Consider the following 15,076-nt stretch of genomic DNA (forward strand, 5'->3'; position numbering starts at 1 on the left):
ACTCTTGACACAATACATATGAAATGCAGTTTATTTCTAACTGAATTTCTAACTTCTTCTGCCTGACGTCTCTCCATTTCTTCTTTTTTTTTTTTTTTTTTGGATGACACATGTATTATGATTAAGTTCAGAACAGTACTAGAACATGAATCAGCCACGTTTTTTTTTTTTTTTTTTAAATTCATTCATTTCAGGCAATTAACACTGCAAAACAAAAAAATTCCAATATAATAACATAAACATAGAATGCCTGAAAAAAGGGAGTAGGAGGAAGAAAACTTATTTAATCCTACCCCCAAGCTCATCTATGGAAACACTATGAGCACATAGTTATGCTACAAGACAAAATGAAAGAATGTCATGAAACTTTCAGAACTCCGGAAGAAAGCGGAAGAGAATCATCTCAGTGACATAAAAAGCAGCACTCAAGGCTCGAGATTAGCACAAATGATCACTGATAACACATTGCGTTTGGATAAGTCCTACTATGAACATTATGTGGTCGTGACAAACAAATCGCATCCAAGGCAGTTGGAATCTTTAGGATTTCTTGTAGAGCTCAACCCAACAGCTGTCTTAGACTTTGATCCAGAATCAGCTAAACATGGACTGCTGAATTACATGGACCTGCTGAGCACAGTAAGTGTCCATTCACCAGCTGAGTATAAAATCACAGAAGCAGTTGAAGACATTGCAGAGAAGCTGAAATTAAATCGAAGTACCAGCTGGATATTTTGTAATGGAAATGGTGATCATGAACAGCCATGTCCCTTTGACAAGTGGTTGTTTAACAAGGGTGCCTCAGTTCGAGATGTGATCTCTTTTTTATGTCGTAAAGATGTGCTTCCAAACAAGAGATTCCTGGTCATTTTCTTACTTTTGTCTAAAGTGAGTGACCGAATGGATCCCCTCATTGAAACTTTTAGTGCATTCTTGCAGGAGCTTGGAGGCATGGGACAAATCCTTTGCATATGTGACAACGAGCAAGGATTTACATCCTGGATGTTACAACCTGATTGAGGCTCAGTTTTGTGCTGACATCTCTGATAGATGCATTTATGAGCTCAGTTTTGCAGAAGTCAATGGTACAATCCTCAGTCTTTGGTCCAAGAATCGAATTTCCAACCGTTTCCTCTCCTGTGGTGGGGGAGGCAGAGTGGTTCTTGACAAGAAAGTGCAGCGAAGCCTGGATACCTTGGAGGTCTTGTGTGTGAATGAATGTGAAGGAGGAAATGATGATAAAATCACCATTGAGGAGAACTTCTATAGGGGAGGAAAAGTGTCATGGTGGAACTTCTACTTCTCGGAGCAGCCTGGATCCACACCATTCATCAAACGTGACATGTTTGACTTCATGAAAAACACAGTCATAAAAGAACTGTGCTCTTTGAACAAAGCCTGTGCCCTTCTCAACCTGAAACATGTTACAGGATGCGGTGGGACAACCTCAGCCATGCATTTATTGTGGGATCACCGAGAGACATTCCGTTGTGCTGTGCTCAGAAACAACAAGGCTGACCTAACTGAAGTATCACAACAAGTGGTGAAACTTCTAATGTACGAAGACCATGAAGAGAAGTCACCAATGGTCCCTGTTTTATTGATGATTGATGACTTTGATGATGAGGACAAAGTGTCCGACTTGCAGCAGCTCATCAAAGCAGAATGTGTGAAGAAAGGCATTCAGTCCAAGTCTCCACAAGTCCTCCTCCTAAACTGCATGCGATCGCAGTCCTCTGACCCCCCTGAAACAACTCCAGACACAGTATTCATTGGAAATAGTCTTTCTGAGAAAGAACTGAAATTGTTTGAGGAAAAGCTGATTGAAATCGAAAAAACACATAAGAATGCTGAAACGTTCTACGGTTTCATGATCATGAAGAAGAACTTTAAGTCAGAATACATTGAGAGTGTCGTCCACAACACTCTGAAGAGCTTCAATATCAGTCAAAATCCTTCTGAACTCTTGGCTGTTTTGGTTCTGTTGAATGTTTACTGCAAAGGCAGCGCTCTCTCTGTCTCCCTGTGTGAGGAGTTTCTTGGCCTTCAGTCAGCTTATGGAACCAACAAAGTGGAAGATGGATTTGGGAAATTTTCCAATCTCATTGGCAGATGCTCAGTTGAGAGTAAGGTGGTATTCACAGGTGTGAAAATAATCCATTCAAGTATTGCAAAGCAGTGTTTGCATGAGTTAACAACAGCACACGGTGTAAAGAGAGCAGATATCACTGATCTTCTGTTGAACACAGACAAGCTTTACGAGAGCACACAGGGCAGGGATAAGCTCCTGCAAGATGTTCACTACATTTTGGTGAAGCGACAACTCGCAGTCATCGATGAATCTAATTTTTCTCCACTCATTCATGACATTGCATGGGAAACACCTGGACTGGAGGAGTTAGTGCTAGAAAATGCTGCACGGAGATTCAAGAATGATGCTGTCATTTCTCAGTTACTGGCCAGGTACTACTACCTTAAAAAGAGGGATTTCTCTTCAGCAAAAATCTGGGCAAAACAAGCAAGACATCTTTCCAAAGATAGCTCTTACATTGCGGACACGTCAGCTCAAGTCATCAAGCATGAGCTGAACAATGCCATCGAGAAAAACAAGGAGGAGCCCATCAGTCCCAATACTCTGAAGGAGTATCTTAAAATGGCCCAGGAAGCAACAGAAGCGTTTAAAGAGACGCAACGACTTGCAAAGAAAGAGTCGATTCAGAGATCAAGTGTCAAAACAGACAACAACACTTTCAATACGTCAGGGTGCTTGGGAGAAGTTCAGGTTGGAGTACTCATCATTGACGTGCTTGAAAAGATCCCTGTATTTTCCTCTCATGGCCGCCTTGACAAGATGAGCAAGGTTCTCTCTGGAGATGTGACACTTCAAGATGTGAAGAGAGATGATCAATGGGAGCACCAAAATGGACCTTACTATGATGTTTTACAACGGTTTGAGGAGCTACTCTACAGCCTCAAACACAGGATGAAAATGAACTTCGACCTTCTTGACAACTTCTATGTGAATTTGGGTTTCAGATCTGGAATTAGAGACACTCGTGAGCAGGAATCCCAAAAAAAGCTTGTCTATTGTTTTACGCAGTACATGAAGCTCTTCTGCGAAACAGATCCAACATTTCTGAAGCACAGTGGCATCAATATGATGCTGAGACTACATCTGACCAGGCAGTTCCTGGAGAGGGAAAAAGCTGACAGCTATTATGGAATTCTGAACTGCCTCTCCAGACAAGACATCTCAAATGAAATGATTGAGGAGATTACCAGATGTTATTCCTTTGTTTATCAGCAAGGTGCAACTCCAAAGGAAAAGATCAACTTCATCTATGCAAATGTTGTGCTGAGTTGTCTGAAACTCCAATCACAACAACTTCAGCCATACCGTCAGATAATAGACCTCCTCCTTCAGATTCTGCAGCAGCAACGTCAGTTACATGACAATCTGTCACTGCTCTTCATTGCAGTTGTACTGCTGTGGCCATCACCACAAAATCAAAAATATGAAGCCCTGGGAACACTGATCTCACGGTAGAAGACGTGTTATCACGCAGAGATGAAGGAAGTGTACAGTGGCAAGACTCCTGTGATCCATTTCCTGTTGGGGAAGAAGAGTGGCTACGATCGATTGGTCCACATTAAGGAAATCAAGAGATCTATCAAGGATGGACAGGAACAGTTTGAATGCATGTGGGAAAACGGCAGAATATGGAAAGAGAGAAAGGTGGAAGAGCTCCTCTGTAGGGTCACAGGTGAGGTGAGGGATGACTTTATCCTGGCAGACACTTGTATCTCTGACCTGAAGCTTCAGGTTTCTCCAATGTTCCAAAGTCAGATCAGTGGGCGCCATGAAGGGTTAAAGGTGTCTTTCTTTATTGGTTTCTCATTGAAGGGCCCAATTGCTCTTGACATTGAAATGTTAAAATGAGCTGGCTCCATTCGTCTCATGCATTCTTCAGATTGTAATCTGTTTCGTTTGATCCCAGGATTGCCTGCTCTGAGGATATAAAAGTTAGATTTCCACATGCAAATGAAAGCATTTTCTGGAGTCAAGCTTGAATGCTCCTCCTCTTTTCTGTTCATTTTTTTTTTTGAGTCTGCGCTTCCTCCAAGGTTAAGCATCATATTTTGGTTCTCAGACTTTATATGGACGATCTGCAGCCTTTTTTAGAAGCACATTTGGGATGGATGCAGGGAATAAGAAAAACAAAAAAGCAAACAAAATGCGCTTGATAAATGTGTTGATTTTTTTTAATGTGTTCATTTACTTCTTTTTATTTCTTTTTTTCACAATTTGCATTCTGTCATCTTTTATAATGGTCACAATTAACTGAATATCGTGATTCAGTCACATGGCTCATTGAGGGGCAATATATTGCATTAGAAATATACTTGAAAGACTTTGCAACATGTACTTTAATCACAGATCTTTGCTCCCTGATATAAATCACTTATTTGTTGATGCAATGCTTTTTTTTCTCTGAATGTATAGAAATTAATTTTCAAAGAACTAAAAGTTGATTTTGTTATTTACTGAGTGTGTTTTAAAATGTTTTGAAAGTTTGAAATGCAAAGTTTAAAAATAATGTTTGATAATTACAAAACCAACGTTTATGAATGATACTTGTGTGTTTTGCTATTTTATCCTGTGAACATTGACTTTTCTTTACTTGTTTTTTTATTAAATCTTCAATGCAAGTCAAATACAACATCAAAACCAATATAAATGTCAAAAGCATATAGGTATAATATAGGTACATCAACCACAATACAGTATTACAATGTCAATTTGAAATGTATCTTTGAATACGAGACCATCTATCCATGAATATGTCCATTTTCATCTGAAGTCTTGCTGTGATTTGCTCCATATTATATACCTCTTTTAATTTACTCTTCCATTGGGAAATAGTGTGTGTGTGTGTGTGTGTGTGTGTGTGTGTGTGTGTGGGGGGGGGGGGGGGGGGGGGGGGGGGGGGGGGGCTGAGGTTTAAGCCAGGAGACTGTAATCATTTTCTTTGCTATTAAAAGAAGGATTTTAAATTGAACACTGACTTTTTAAATCACAAAACCTCCTAATAAAGACGCTCTCAGATATTGCTTTCAGACTTCTTCAAAATTTATTCACATAAATTATATTGTGCTGTTGAATAGAAGGAAATTGCTCAGTAATCTGGATATTATCTGGTTCAATCAATCAGTGGGATTAGGATTCTTCATAATTTCGGACGTGAGTACTGTAACTGTGATTTTCACATTTGCATTAGCATGACATTCACAAAATCCAGACTCATGCACAGCTTGTGGACGAAGCTGCAATTGGGGTAGTTATATTTGTTCAAATAAATTCTATTACAATATCACTATTGAACTTGATAAATCAATTCAGTAAGGCATCTCTAATAGTATCAAACTATTTCACATTTTTTACCTTTTAATAAAACCACTTCAAATAAATGATTATTTAGCAGCAGATGGCAGCCTGGAAACTGGAGAAGGTACAATCTTAAACTGCATCTGGTAAGTACTTTTATATCATCCTCTGTAAATGTGAGGAAAATCCAATTACATGGAAAATCTGTTGATCTGAAGCAATATTATCCACAGGAGGGAGCCACAGTCCCCGGAATCACCACGAACCTCACAGTCTGATTGTGAATATAGGTTTGATTCCACAATATTTCTAGTTGTTCTGTACTCCAGCAGGACATAGATAGTTCAATTCATTTGAATTATTTGCCATTGAATTAGCTAAATATTACCTTTAAATCAAAATCTGTGTTCATTGTTGTGGAAAATATGGTTTGTTTGTACATGTTTAGCTGCCGGAAGTTCATGTTTATAAACTACCCAACATCCCCCAAAGCTAGGGCACTTTACCTCGAGGAAATAAAAAATGGTCACAACAAAAGCAGAAGAAGCCTCATAGCATCATGTTTTATTTCCAATGGAGCAGAAACATAGAAAGTTGCTCTTTTTTTTTTTTTCATTATTTTATTTGTGATTTTTCCATATAACATACAACAGAAATACAAACATAAGTACAAAGATACAGAGATAACACCCAACCCCCCACCCAAAAATTAAAAAAAAAAAAAAAACTGCTCTAGACAACTATGACAACTATGACGTTGTCTTACTTATTGAGCATTACTGATGAACATGGCATGTGTACAATACATATACAATATGTGCACAGGTATACATTCCAACAGTTATGAGTATAATTATCTAGGTCAGAGTTGATAGATATAACAAGAAAGGTTGCCACATTTTGTCAAAGGAAGCAGAGGTTAAAGAGATACTGTGTTGGATCCTCTCCAGATGCAATAAACTGGTCACTTCCACCAGCCAGGTCTTAAAAGAAGGTGCATCTTCATTTTTCCAAAGGGTTAGAATGTTCCTTTTTGCAATAACCATGCAATATTGTATTGTCTTTTGTTGGGGGTGGGTTAAATTTGAGAGGTGTTCAGGCCCGCCCAGTACGGCCGTGTATGGATCTGGTGAGATGTCGCAGTTATGTATTTTAGAAAGGCACTTAAAGATATCTGTCCAAAATATCTGTAGTTTGGGGCAAGACCAGAAAAGATGCCCCAAAGTGCCTTCTGCTGACTTGCACTTTGGGCAAATTGGAGAGACGGAGGGATAAAAAGAGTGCAGTTTAGTACAGGAATAATGTAATCTATGAGTCACTTTGAATTGTATGAGTTGGTGTCTGGAGTTTATAGAGCAACCATGAATGGCTGTGAGGCAGGCATCCCAATTCTCATCACTAATTGTAACACCAAGATCTACCTCCCAGGCTTCCTTAAGATGCTGCGTGGAGACAGAGTCATGTACAGCAAAAAAATTAACAAGCAAGAAACCAGTCTTCTCGAATCAGGGGCCCGTCTCATAATAGTGTACAGTTCAGAAGGGGTATGAAATGAGTCAAAGTTTGGGATGTTAGTACGGATGTAATTTCTAATCTGGAGGAAGCGGAAGTGATGCGAAAGTGGAAGTGTATACTTTTCCTGTAGTTGTGTGAAGCTTGCAAAAGTTTTGTCAATATAAAGATCTGCTATAGTGATGATGCCTTTAGATTTCCAGAGCACAAAAGTGTTATCAGTGAATGAAGGAGGGAAGTTGTGGTTATAGCAAACAGGTGCGTAAACTGAGGTGTCAGGAAGATTAAAGGCTTTCCTTATTTGATGCCAAATTTTCAAAGAACTGGAAACCATGAAACTGTTACCTGTGATAATTTTAGGGGAAATGGTTGGCGAGAAGAGGAGGGCGGGAAGAGAAGTTTTGGGTAGGTCCTGCTCAATTGCGAGCCAAGCAGGGGTAGAGTCCGTGACTGTGTTCGGGTAAGCATTTTGCCAGTACATCAGTGCCCTAGTATTTGCGGCCCAGTAATAATGTTGGAAATTAGGCAAACTGAGGCCTCCTAAGGGCTTAGGCTTGGTGAGATGTTTTTTGGAAATTCGGTGTGTTTTAAAGCCCCACACAAATGCAAGAATGATGGAATCCAATAATTTAAAGAATGACTTGGGTATGAATATAGGTAAGTTCTGGAAAAGGTAAAGAAACCTGGGGAGTGCCATCATTTTAATTGCGTTCACCCGCCCTATCATAGACAGAGGTAACAGTCTCCAGTTCTCAATATTGGATTTCAGTTTTTCCACCATATTCAAAAAATTCAATTCGTAGATCAACTTAGGGTTTCTGGGGATAACCAGGCCTAGATATTTAATATTGTCTGTAACAACATGGAAGGGCAAGTTATTAATAAAGCTTGGATCCAGTTCACCTTGAAGAGGCATAAATTCGCTCTTGTCCCAGTTTATGGTATAGCCAGATAGTTCACCAAATGTATTTATAAGTTCCAATAAGGGAGGCAAGGATTCTTCAGGGCGGGAGAAAAACAATACTACGTCATCTGCATAAAGCGAAATGCGATGGTTAACTTTACCTAAAGTCAAGGGAGCAATGGAGGGATGTTTTCTTATACTGATAGCTAGAGGTTCAATTGCTATTGCAAAGAGTAGCGGGCTCAGTGGGCAACCTTGACGACAGGAGCGATGTAATGGAAAAGTGGGTGATTTGTTATAATTGGTGATAACTGAAGCTGACGGACAAGAATATAACATTTCAACCCAGGAAGCGAAGTTGTTGCCCAAGCCAAACTCCTTAATCACTGCTAAGATGTACTTCCATTCGACTTGGTCGAAAGCTTTCCTCGCATCAAGGGCTAGAATGGAAATTTTAGAGTCTTTATCGTATCTGGAGTACATTATATTCATCAGCCTCCTGACATTAAAGAAGGAGAATCTTCCTGGAATAAATCCAGTTTGGTCATGGTGAATTATGCTGGTAATGCACTTATTAAGTCTACTGGCAAGTATTTTAGTGAACACCTTGAGGTCACAACCAAGGAGAGCAATGGGACGATATGAGGCTGGGTCAATCTTGTCTTTGTCTTTTTTTAGTAACAGAGAGATGTTGGCCAAATATAAAGAGTCAGGGAGTCGGCCGTTAGCAATAGAGTGGTTGAACATCCTTAGCATGATCGGAGTGACTTTGTCTATATACGCTTTGTAAAACTCGATGTTAAAACCGTCTGGGCCAGCGGCTTTCCCGTTCGGGAAGGAACGAATTGCCCTCGCAACTTCCTCTAGCGATATATTTGCATTCAACTCCGATTGAGCTTGGGGATTCAGTTTGGGGAGGTGAAGAGTGCCGAGGAAATCAAAGATTTGTGATGAATCTGCTGTAGTTTTAGATGTATAAAGGTCCTCATAAAATTTGCGAAAACATTCATTAATCTCTTTCAGATCGGTAGAAATGGTGCCCGATTTGGTTCTAATCTTATGAATAGCTCTGTTAGCCTGAATGTTTCTGAGCTGACGGGCGAGAAGTTTGTCTGGCTTGTCAGCGAGTTCGAAGTGTTTTTGTTTGACCTTTAATAGCATTGTACTCACTTGGTTGGAGAGAATAGTGTTATATTTGAATTTAAGTTTCATTATATCATTCAGCATAGAGGGTGAAAGAGACGCTCTGTAATCTTTTTCGAGTTTTGACAGCTGTGTTGTAATTTTTGACATTTCCTTCTGTCTATCTTTTTTCACCTTCGACTCGTAGGCTATAATATGCCCACGCAGTACGGCTTTAAAAGCTTCCCAAAGAGTGGAGTCTGATACATCTTGCGTGTTGTTGAGGGATAGGTAATCTGTGATCCAGTTAGATGCTTGTTGCCGAAAGTGTAAGTCATTGAGTAATAATGGGTTGAAGCGCCAGTCAAATGTGGGTTTTGTTCTGCCAAAGTCTATAGTTAGTTCAACAGGGCTGTGATCAGAAATTAAAATATTGTGGTATTTGGAGGAGATTATGTCAGGGGTCAATTTAGCATCTGTTAAAAAATAGTCGATTCTTGTGTATGATTTGTGTACATGAGAAAAAAAAGAGAAGTCCCTATCGGTTGGATGTTGTAGCCTCCAGATATCAACAAGATTCATAGAACCAATTAAATTATTTAGAGTGTTAGTGGAATTAGAAGCAACAGTTGGACGAGAGGAAAGCCTGTCGGTGAAACAGTCTAGTACAGCGTTAAAATCTCCCCCGGCAATTAAGTGAGTAGTGGAAAGATTTGGGATAAGGTTGAAAACTCTCCTGAAAAAAGCAGGATCATCAAAGTTGGGTGCATATATATTTAAAAAAGTTACATGACGTGACAGAATATGGCCTGTAATAATTAGATAGCGACCGTTTGGGTCAGAGATGGTTGAATTATGTTCAAATGGGATATTCCGACGAAATAAAATTGCCACACCTCTGGCTTTAGAAGAAAATGTCGATTGATATATTTGTGATATCCAATTGCACTTTAGCCTCCAATGCTCCATGTGTTTTATATGAGTTTCCTGTAAAAAAATAACATCCCCATGTAAAGACTTTAAATGGGAGAACACCTTGCCTCTCTTTAAATTGGTCCTCAAACCTCTGACATTCCAGCTTAATAAGGTTAGATTGCCACCTTGTGGCGAAACAGGTGAATAGTTAGCAGCCATGACAAAACATAATCAAAGTATTGCAACATGCCAGCAGAAATAATGACGCCAGTACAAGATACAAGAGCAGGAAAAAAAAAAAGAAAAGAAAAACAAAGACAGTGAAAACATAGCATTAATCCCTCCCTCCCTTCTGCTTCCCCAAACGAAGCAGAACATGAATACCCTCATAACTATTGGGAAACAGCTTAACACTACAAGGAAACGTCTGTACAGACTAACTTTGTAGGTCTGTAAAAGACACATTGTGGAAAGTTACCTTAACGGTGAGCTTACTGAACGGCCCCATCCACCCTCGTACAGAGCATCTGTAACATTTGCTCATAAGCAGGCAAAGTCGAGCAGAGTTTTCCATGAATATGGGGAAAATGGAGAAACAAGCTCAGTTTATGAGTGAGGAGAACAGTGAGGAGACACGGCTCACAGCGGCTCAGGTTGGTCAGGGGCGGGGACGGCAGGTGTGACAAACCTGTCTATGAATGCTTCGGCGTCTGCAGGCTTCTGGAATATTTTCCGATCAGAACCAAAGGTGAAGATCAGGCGCGCGGGGAAAAGAAGCCCATACTTGATTTCCGCCTCCCTCAATTTCTTCTTCACTCCGTCGTAAGCACGGCGTTGTTCAGATATCTCCGGTGGGAAGTCGGGGTAGATACTGATGCGGGCTCCGTTGAAGGATAAGGGAGAATGGAGGCGGGCGAGTTGAAGGATTTTCTCCTTGTCAGAGTAATGATGGATTTTGGCGATCATCGTGCGAGGACGAGACAGAGAGGGTTGCGTGCCTATCCGGTGTGCGCGGTCCACTTTGAGACCGCTGGGAAAACTGTTGGATCCAAGGAGTTGCAGCAGAAACTTGGCTGTAAACTGTGTCGGATTTCCCTTTTCAACATTTTCCGGTAAGCCCATGATTTTAATATTTGAGCGCCTTGAACGGCTCTCGAGGTCGATCAGCTTGAGCTTCGTAACTTTGTTGGCTTCTGTCAGCTCCTCACAGCGCCGCTCCAGCTCGGTAATGCGGGTCCCATGATCGGTCGCAGATTCCTCCAGGTCGGTGATGCGTGTGGCGTGGTCGGCCAGAGAGGTCTGGACGAGGTGTAGTTTTGAATCAAGAGTGTTAAATCTGGTGGTCATGTCGTCCTTCATTTCTCCGATAGCTGCCAGGATGTTGGCCAGCGTGGGTTGTGGATTTGGAGCCTCTTTGACGTTAGTGGTGGTGTCTGTGGCTAGCTCGAACTGGTTGCTAGCTTCGTCGTCGTCTTCTTCAACAGTGGAAGCAAATTTGCTGTCCTTTTTTGCCGCCAATTTTGGGTTCACAGGTCTCCCCTTACTTTGGTTCCTACTGGAGCTGCTCATGGTTAAACTATTATGATGCAAATGTTGATTGTAAATGTAATTTTAGCGAGGGTGTGGAGGAGCCTCTCAGGAAAGCGTCTGATCCATGCGGTGCTCACTAGCGCCCCCCCGAAAGTTGCTCATTTTTAACTTTATGGCAGCAAAACATTTCATAATCACTGGTAATATGAGTTTAATGAATTTCCAAGTCGTTTCATTCTGTCTATGACTTACAGTTCGTAGTTACACACAGTGGCTAAGGTAGCGATTAAGACCCTCATTTAGACTGATGGATGAAAGTGAAACTTGAAGCTAGTGGAGGATGTTGTGCCCCAGCAGCCAGCAGGAAACAGTTTCATCTCAGAAAAGACCCTCCACGTCCCTCAACAACAGGCGCTCTCACTTTGGGGCGTCACCAGGGGTTTGAGTAGTCAGCAGGACAATGCTGAACTGACTGTTGAATGTGTTTTTCATGCACCTACATTTCCACACACACATGCTGGTCTGGGGCTGCTGCAGAGGCTGCAAAACCATGTGGGTCAGGAAGGCAAGTGAGCCGGGCCGTTGCCGAATGTTCCTGGCCTTCACGAGCGCCCATTCTCAGCCTCCAGAGACGAGTCTGCTGACTGTCACCGTGATGCCGAGAGAGGTATGTGGCTCGACAGGTCGCACAGCTCCAGCAGGAGATTGTTTTTATACGAGCAAAGATGAAACATATTCACAAGACATGTCTGTCAAGTCCTCTGAATCTTTGTGCCATTCTGGACTTGAACAGAATGTTTTCTTCACAAGATGTTCCACAGAATTCACTCAAAGTACCTGTCCAAGTTTTCTTTCAGTCTTTTATTGTCACCACATCAGGTTTCAGTTGCAGTTCAGTTTAGATTTCTTGAGCCCTTTAAGTTTCTTTATAGACTCTATACTCTATACTCTACTATAGTACTCTTTAGGTTTCTTTAGTTCTCTGGGATGTTTTTTTTTTTACTTAGCCATTTTTTGGATCCTTAGGTTTCTTTATGTTCCTTTTAGCTTTCTTTTTGGTTTCTTTAGAATTCTTAAGGTTTCCTTGGGTTCTTTAGCAGGTTAGTAGATTGCAGCAGGTTTGTTTAAGTGAAAAACCAGCTGTCATCCACAGTTGTGAAGAGTTTTTGCACAGTAGCCACCCAGAGGGGGACACTTTTTCTGTTGTCTAAACAGCTTGGATGATCTGTGTCCTTCTTCCTGTGTACGAAGGCTGCAACACAGGTGTCTCGTCCACACCCAGCCGGCCGGGGGCATTAACCAGGTGATTAGTTCCACCTGGTGTTTCTCCTCATTGACGGTTGATGGGAGGCGGAGCAGCTCTCAGGCAGTTCTGACAGAAAGTCTCTTCCACATAGGTTTGTTTGTTCAGTTTTGTTTCGTTGTGAAGGTAAATACCTCGACAATACTGCATTTTACTGCTGTCTTCCATCATCTCTAGTCTGGTCACGGTTCCAGCAGGTCTTGTTTTGCTGCCTGTTGGTCATGTCGCTGTTCCTGCAGTGTTAAAACATCCTGCTCCAGATGTCGTTCTCTGAATTTGAACTCATCTTGTTGGACGTGTCGTCCTCCTCCACCCTCCATTTCTCTGTAGACTTGATCACATCCATGTGTGTCTTGTGCCTCACCACTACCTCTATAGATGGCATTATCAGTGTTGTGTCCCTTTTAATATCCATCTCTCAGACACAGTCTGGGCTTTCTTTCCAGGCAGAGGTGTCAAGAAAGTACTTTCCCATGCCATGTTTTCCATGTACCCAGTCAGTTCTGGAAGAGCTGGGCTGATTGTGATCACCTGGGCCCAGAACTGTTTGTTGCAGGTGATTCAAATCAGCCCAGCCCATTGTTAACTGACTGGGCACAACAAAAACATGGCATGGGAAAGTACTTTCTTGACACCTCTGTTTCCAGGTGTATCTTACTTGGTCTTACTTGATTTTGCTCTCAGTCTGCTTTGTGATTACAGCCTAACTGTGAGGCTGAAGTGAAGAATTTTCTGTCTGAACAGCTGGATAACAATCCATTCTTTTTCCATTATAATGACGTATTTTTCAATGAAAAGCCACTGTTTTTATGTAAAAAAAATCATCCTGAGTAATAAGTACACATGTCTACTGCTGTGAAAACCTGTTACTGTAACAGCAATCAGGATGTGGTGCCTGCAAACAGCTGCCAAAATCTGAGGAATGAAATTCTGACTTCTGAGAACAGAGACCAGCACTGAGCAAAGACATCTCTGTCTCATACTGCCACCTACTGTATGCTTTGTACTACTGCAGCCTAAATTTACTCCACAAAAAATAGTTGGGTGATGAATAGGGATGGGAATTGTTAAGAATTTAGCGATTTCGATTCCATTGTCGATACTGCTTATCGATACGATTCCTTATCAATTCTCTTATCGATTCTCATTGAGTGAGAAATGAAACAACACAAATGGGGTGTTTGGATTAACTCTTTAATATCCTCACAGAAGAAAAAAATATCCATGTCATGAAAACTTTGCAAGCTGCAAGTAGCCCCAGTTTCATCTTTTGGTGTGATATAAAGCCAAACTCTGGAGCTTCTTCCTGACGCCAGGCTGGAAAGCTCAAAACTAAATTACACTGGATGCCTGTGCATGTCTGGTCCAGCTCCACAGCTCTGTCACTCACACAGTCTCGGTGTGTCTGCTGTCAGCTGATGGAGGTTGCCAGATCTGCCCCAAATATAATATTAAAACTGTCCAACAATAGAAAGCAATCCAAACCTCCATCTCTGTACAAAATGCATGTTAAAAAGTTAAAAACGGATTTTCATTTATAAAAGCACGTCACAAACACATTACCATTTCATCAACCCACCTCGGGTTCAAAAGAAGCTTGATTGTGCAGAAACCCGCCCAATCTGGCAACACAGCCGCTCCAGTCATAGAACTTTGTTTTGTGCAATTTTGGTGTCGTTTGACTTTCCTACAGTGAGTAAGTACTACATTGTTCATTCTTCTAATGCAGATAATGATTAGATCGCGTTGTTTGTTATATATTCTACCAGAAGAATTACAAATGTTACTGCAAAAACGCGACACAGATTTTATTTTGAAATCACAGATTTTGGAACACGTAGCTAGTTTACATCTGGCACCGACTTGTTTCTGTTTAGATTGAAGCATCAGGGCTCCGGAGTGAGGAAAAATAAGATTCTTGCTGAGAGTTTCTGGTCCGCGGCTCTGTAGCGGCAGCAGAGCAGACCAGCTGCGCTGTGTGAGTGCATGCGTGCCGTGCATGACACGTCGTCACGCACACAGCGGAATCGATAGTGGAATCGTTAAGGAGACAGCCAAACGATTCCTTGGAATCGAGACATGAGGAACCGGTTCTGCAAAAGAATCGGTTCTCGATTCCCATCCCTAGTGATGAATATCAATATCAAATCAATTCACTATTTGAATTGATTGGGTATAATATATTAAATATTAAATTTTAATGTACACAGTCCTCACAAGGTGGGCTTTGAATTATTATTATTATTATTATTGACAAAATAACTTCCCACCATTGAAGTATGTGCACTGAAGCAGAAGCGGGTCCTTGTCAAAGATGGCGGCCATACAGATCATTAGCTCCAACAGGCAGTGGTAGTTTGTGGGAAAAAGAAAAAAGAGAGTGAGAATAAAGAGAAACAATGGG

The 15,076-nt window shown here is 41.2% G+C and overlaps 1 protein-coding gene across 1 annotated transcript; it reads left to right on the forward strand.

Moving 5' to 3' along the window:
* Positions 1-360: 360 nt before the first annotated feature.
* Positions 361-2,950, forward strand: LOC115403332 (sterile alpha motif domain-containing protein 9-like). The gene is given in 3 exon segments (XM_030112193.1): positions 361-1,005; positions 1,007-2,743; positions 2,746-2,950. Coding segments are annotated over 3 exon segments (2,439 nt in total). The 3' UTR covers positions 2,803-2,950.
* Positions 2,951-15,076: the final 12,126 nt, after the last annotated feature.

This window comes from Salarias fasciatus, chromosome 16, assembly GCF_902148845.1.
Source record: "Salarias fasciatus chromosome 16, fSalaFa1.1, whole genome shotgun sequence".
NCBI classification, from domain to species: Eukaryota; Metazoa; Chordata; class Actinopteri; order Blenniiformes; family Blenniidae; genus Salarias; species Salarias fasciatus.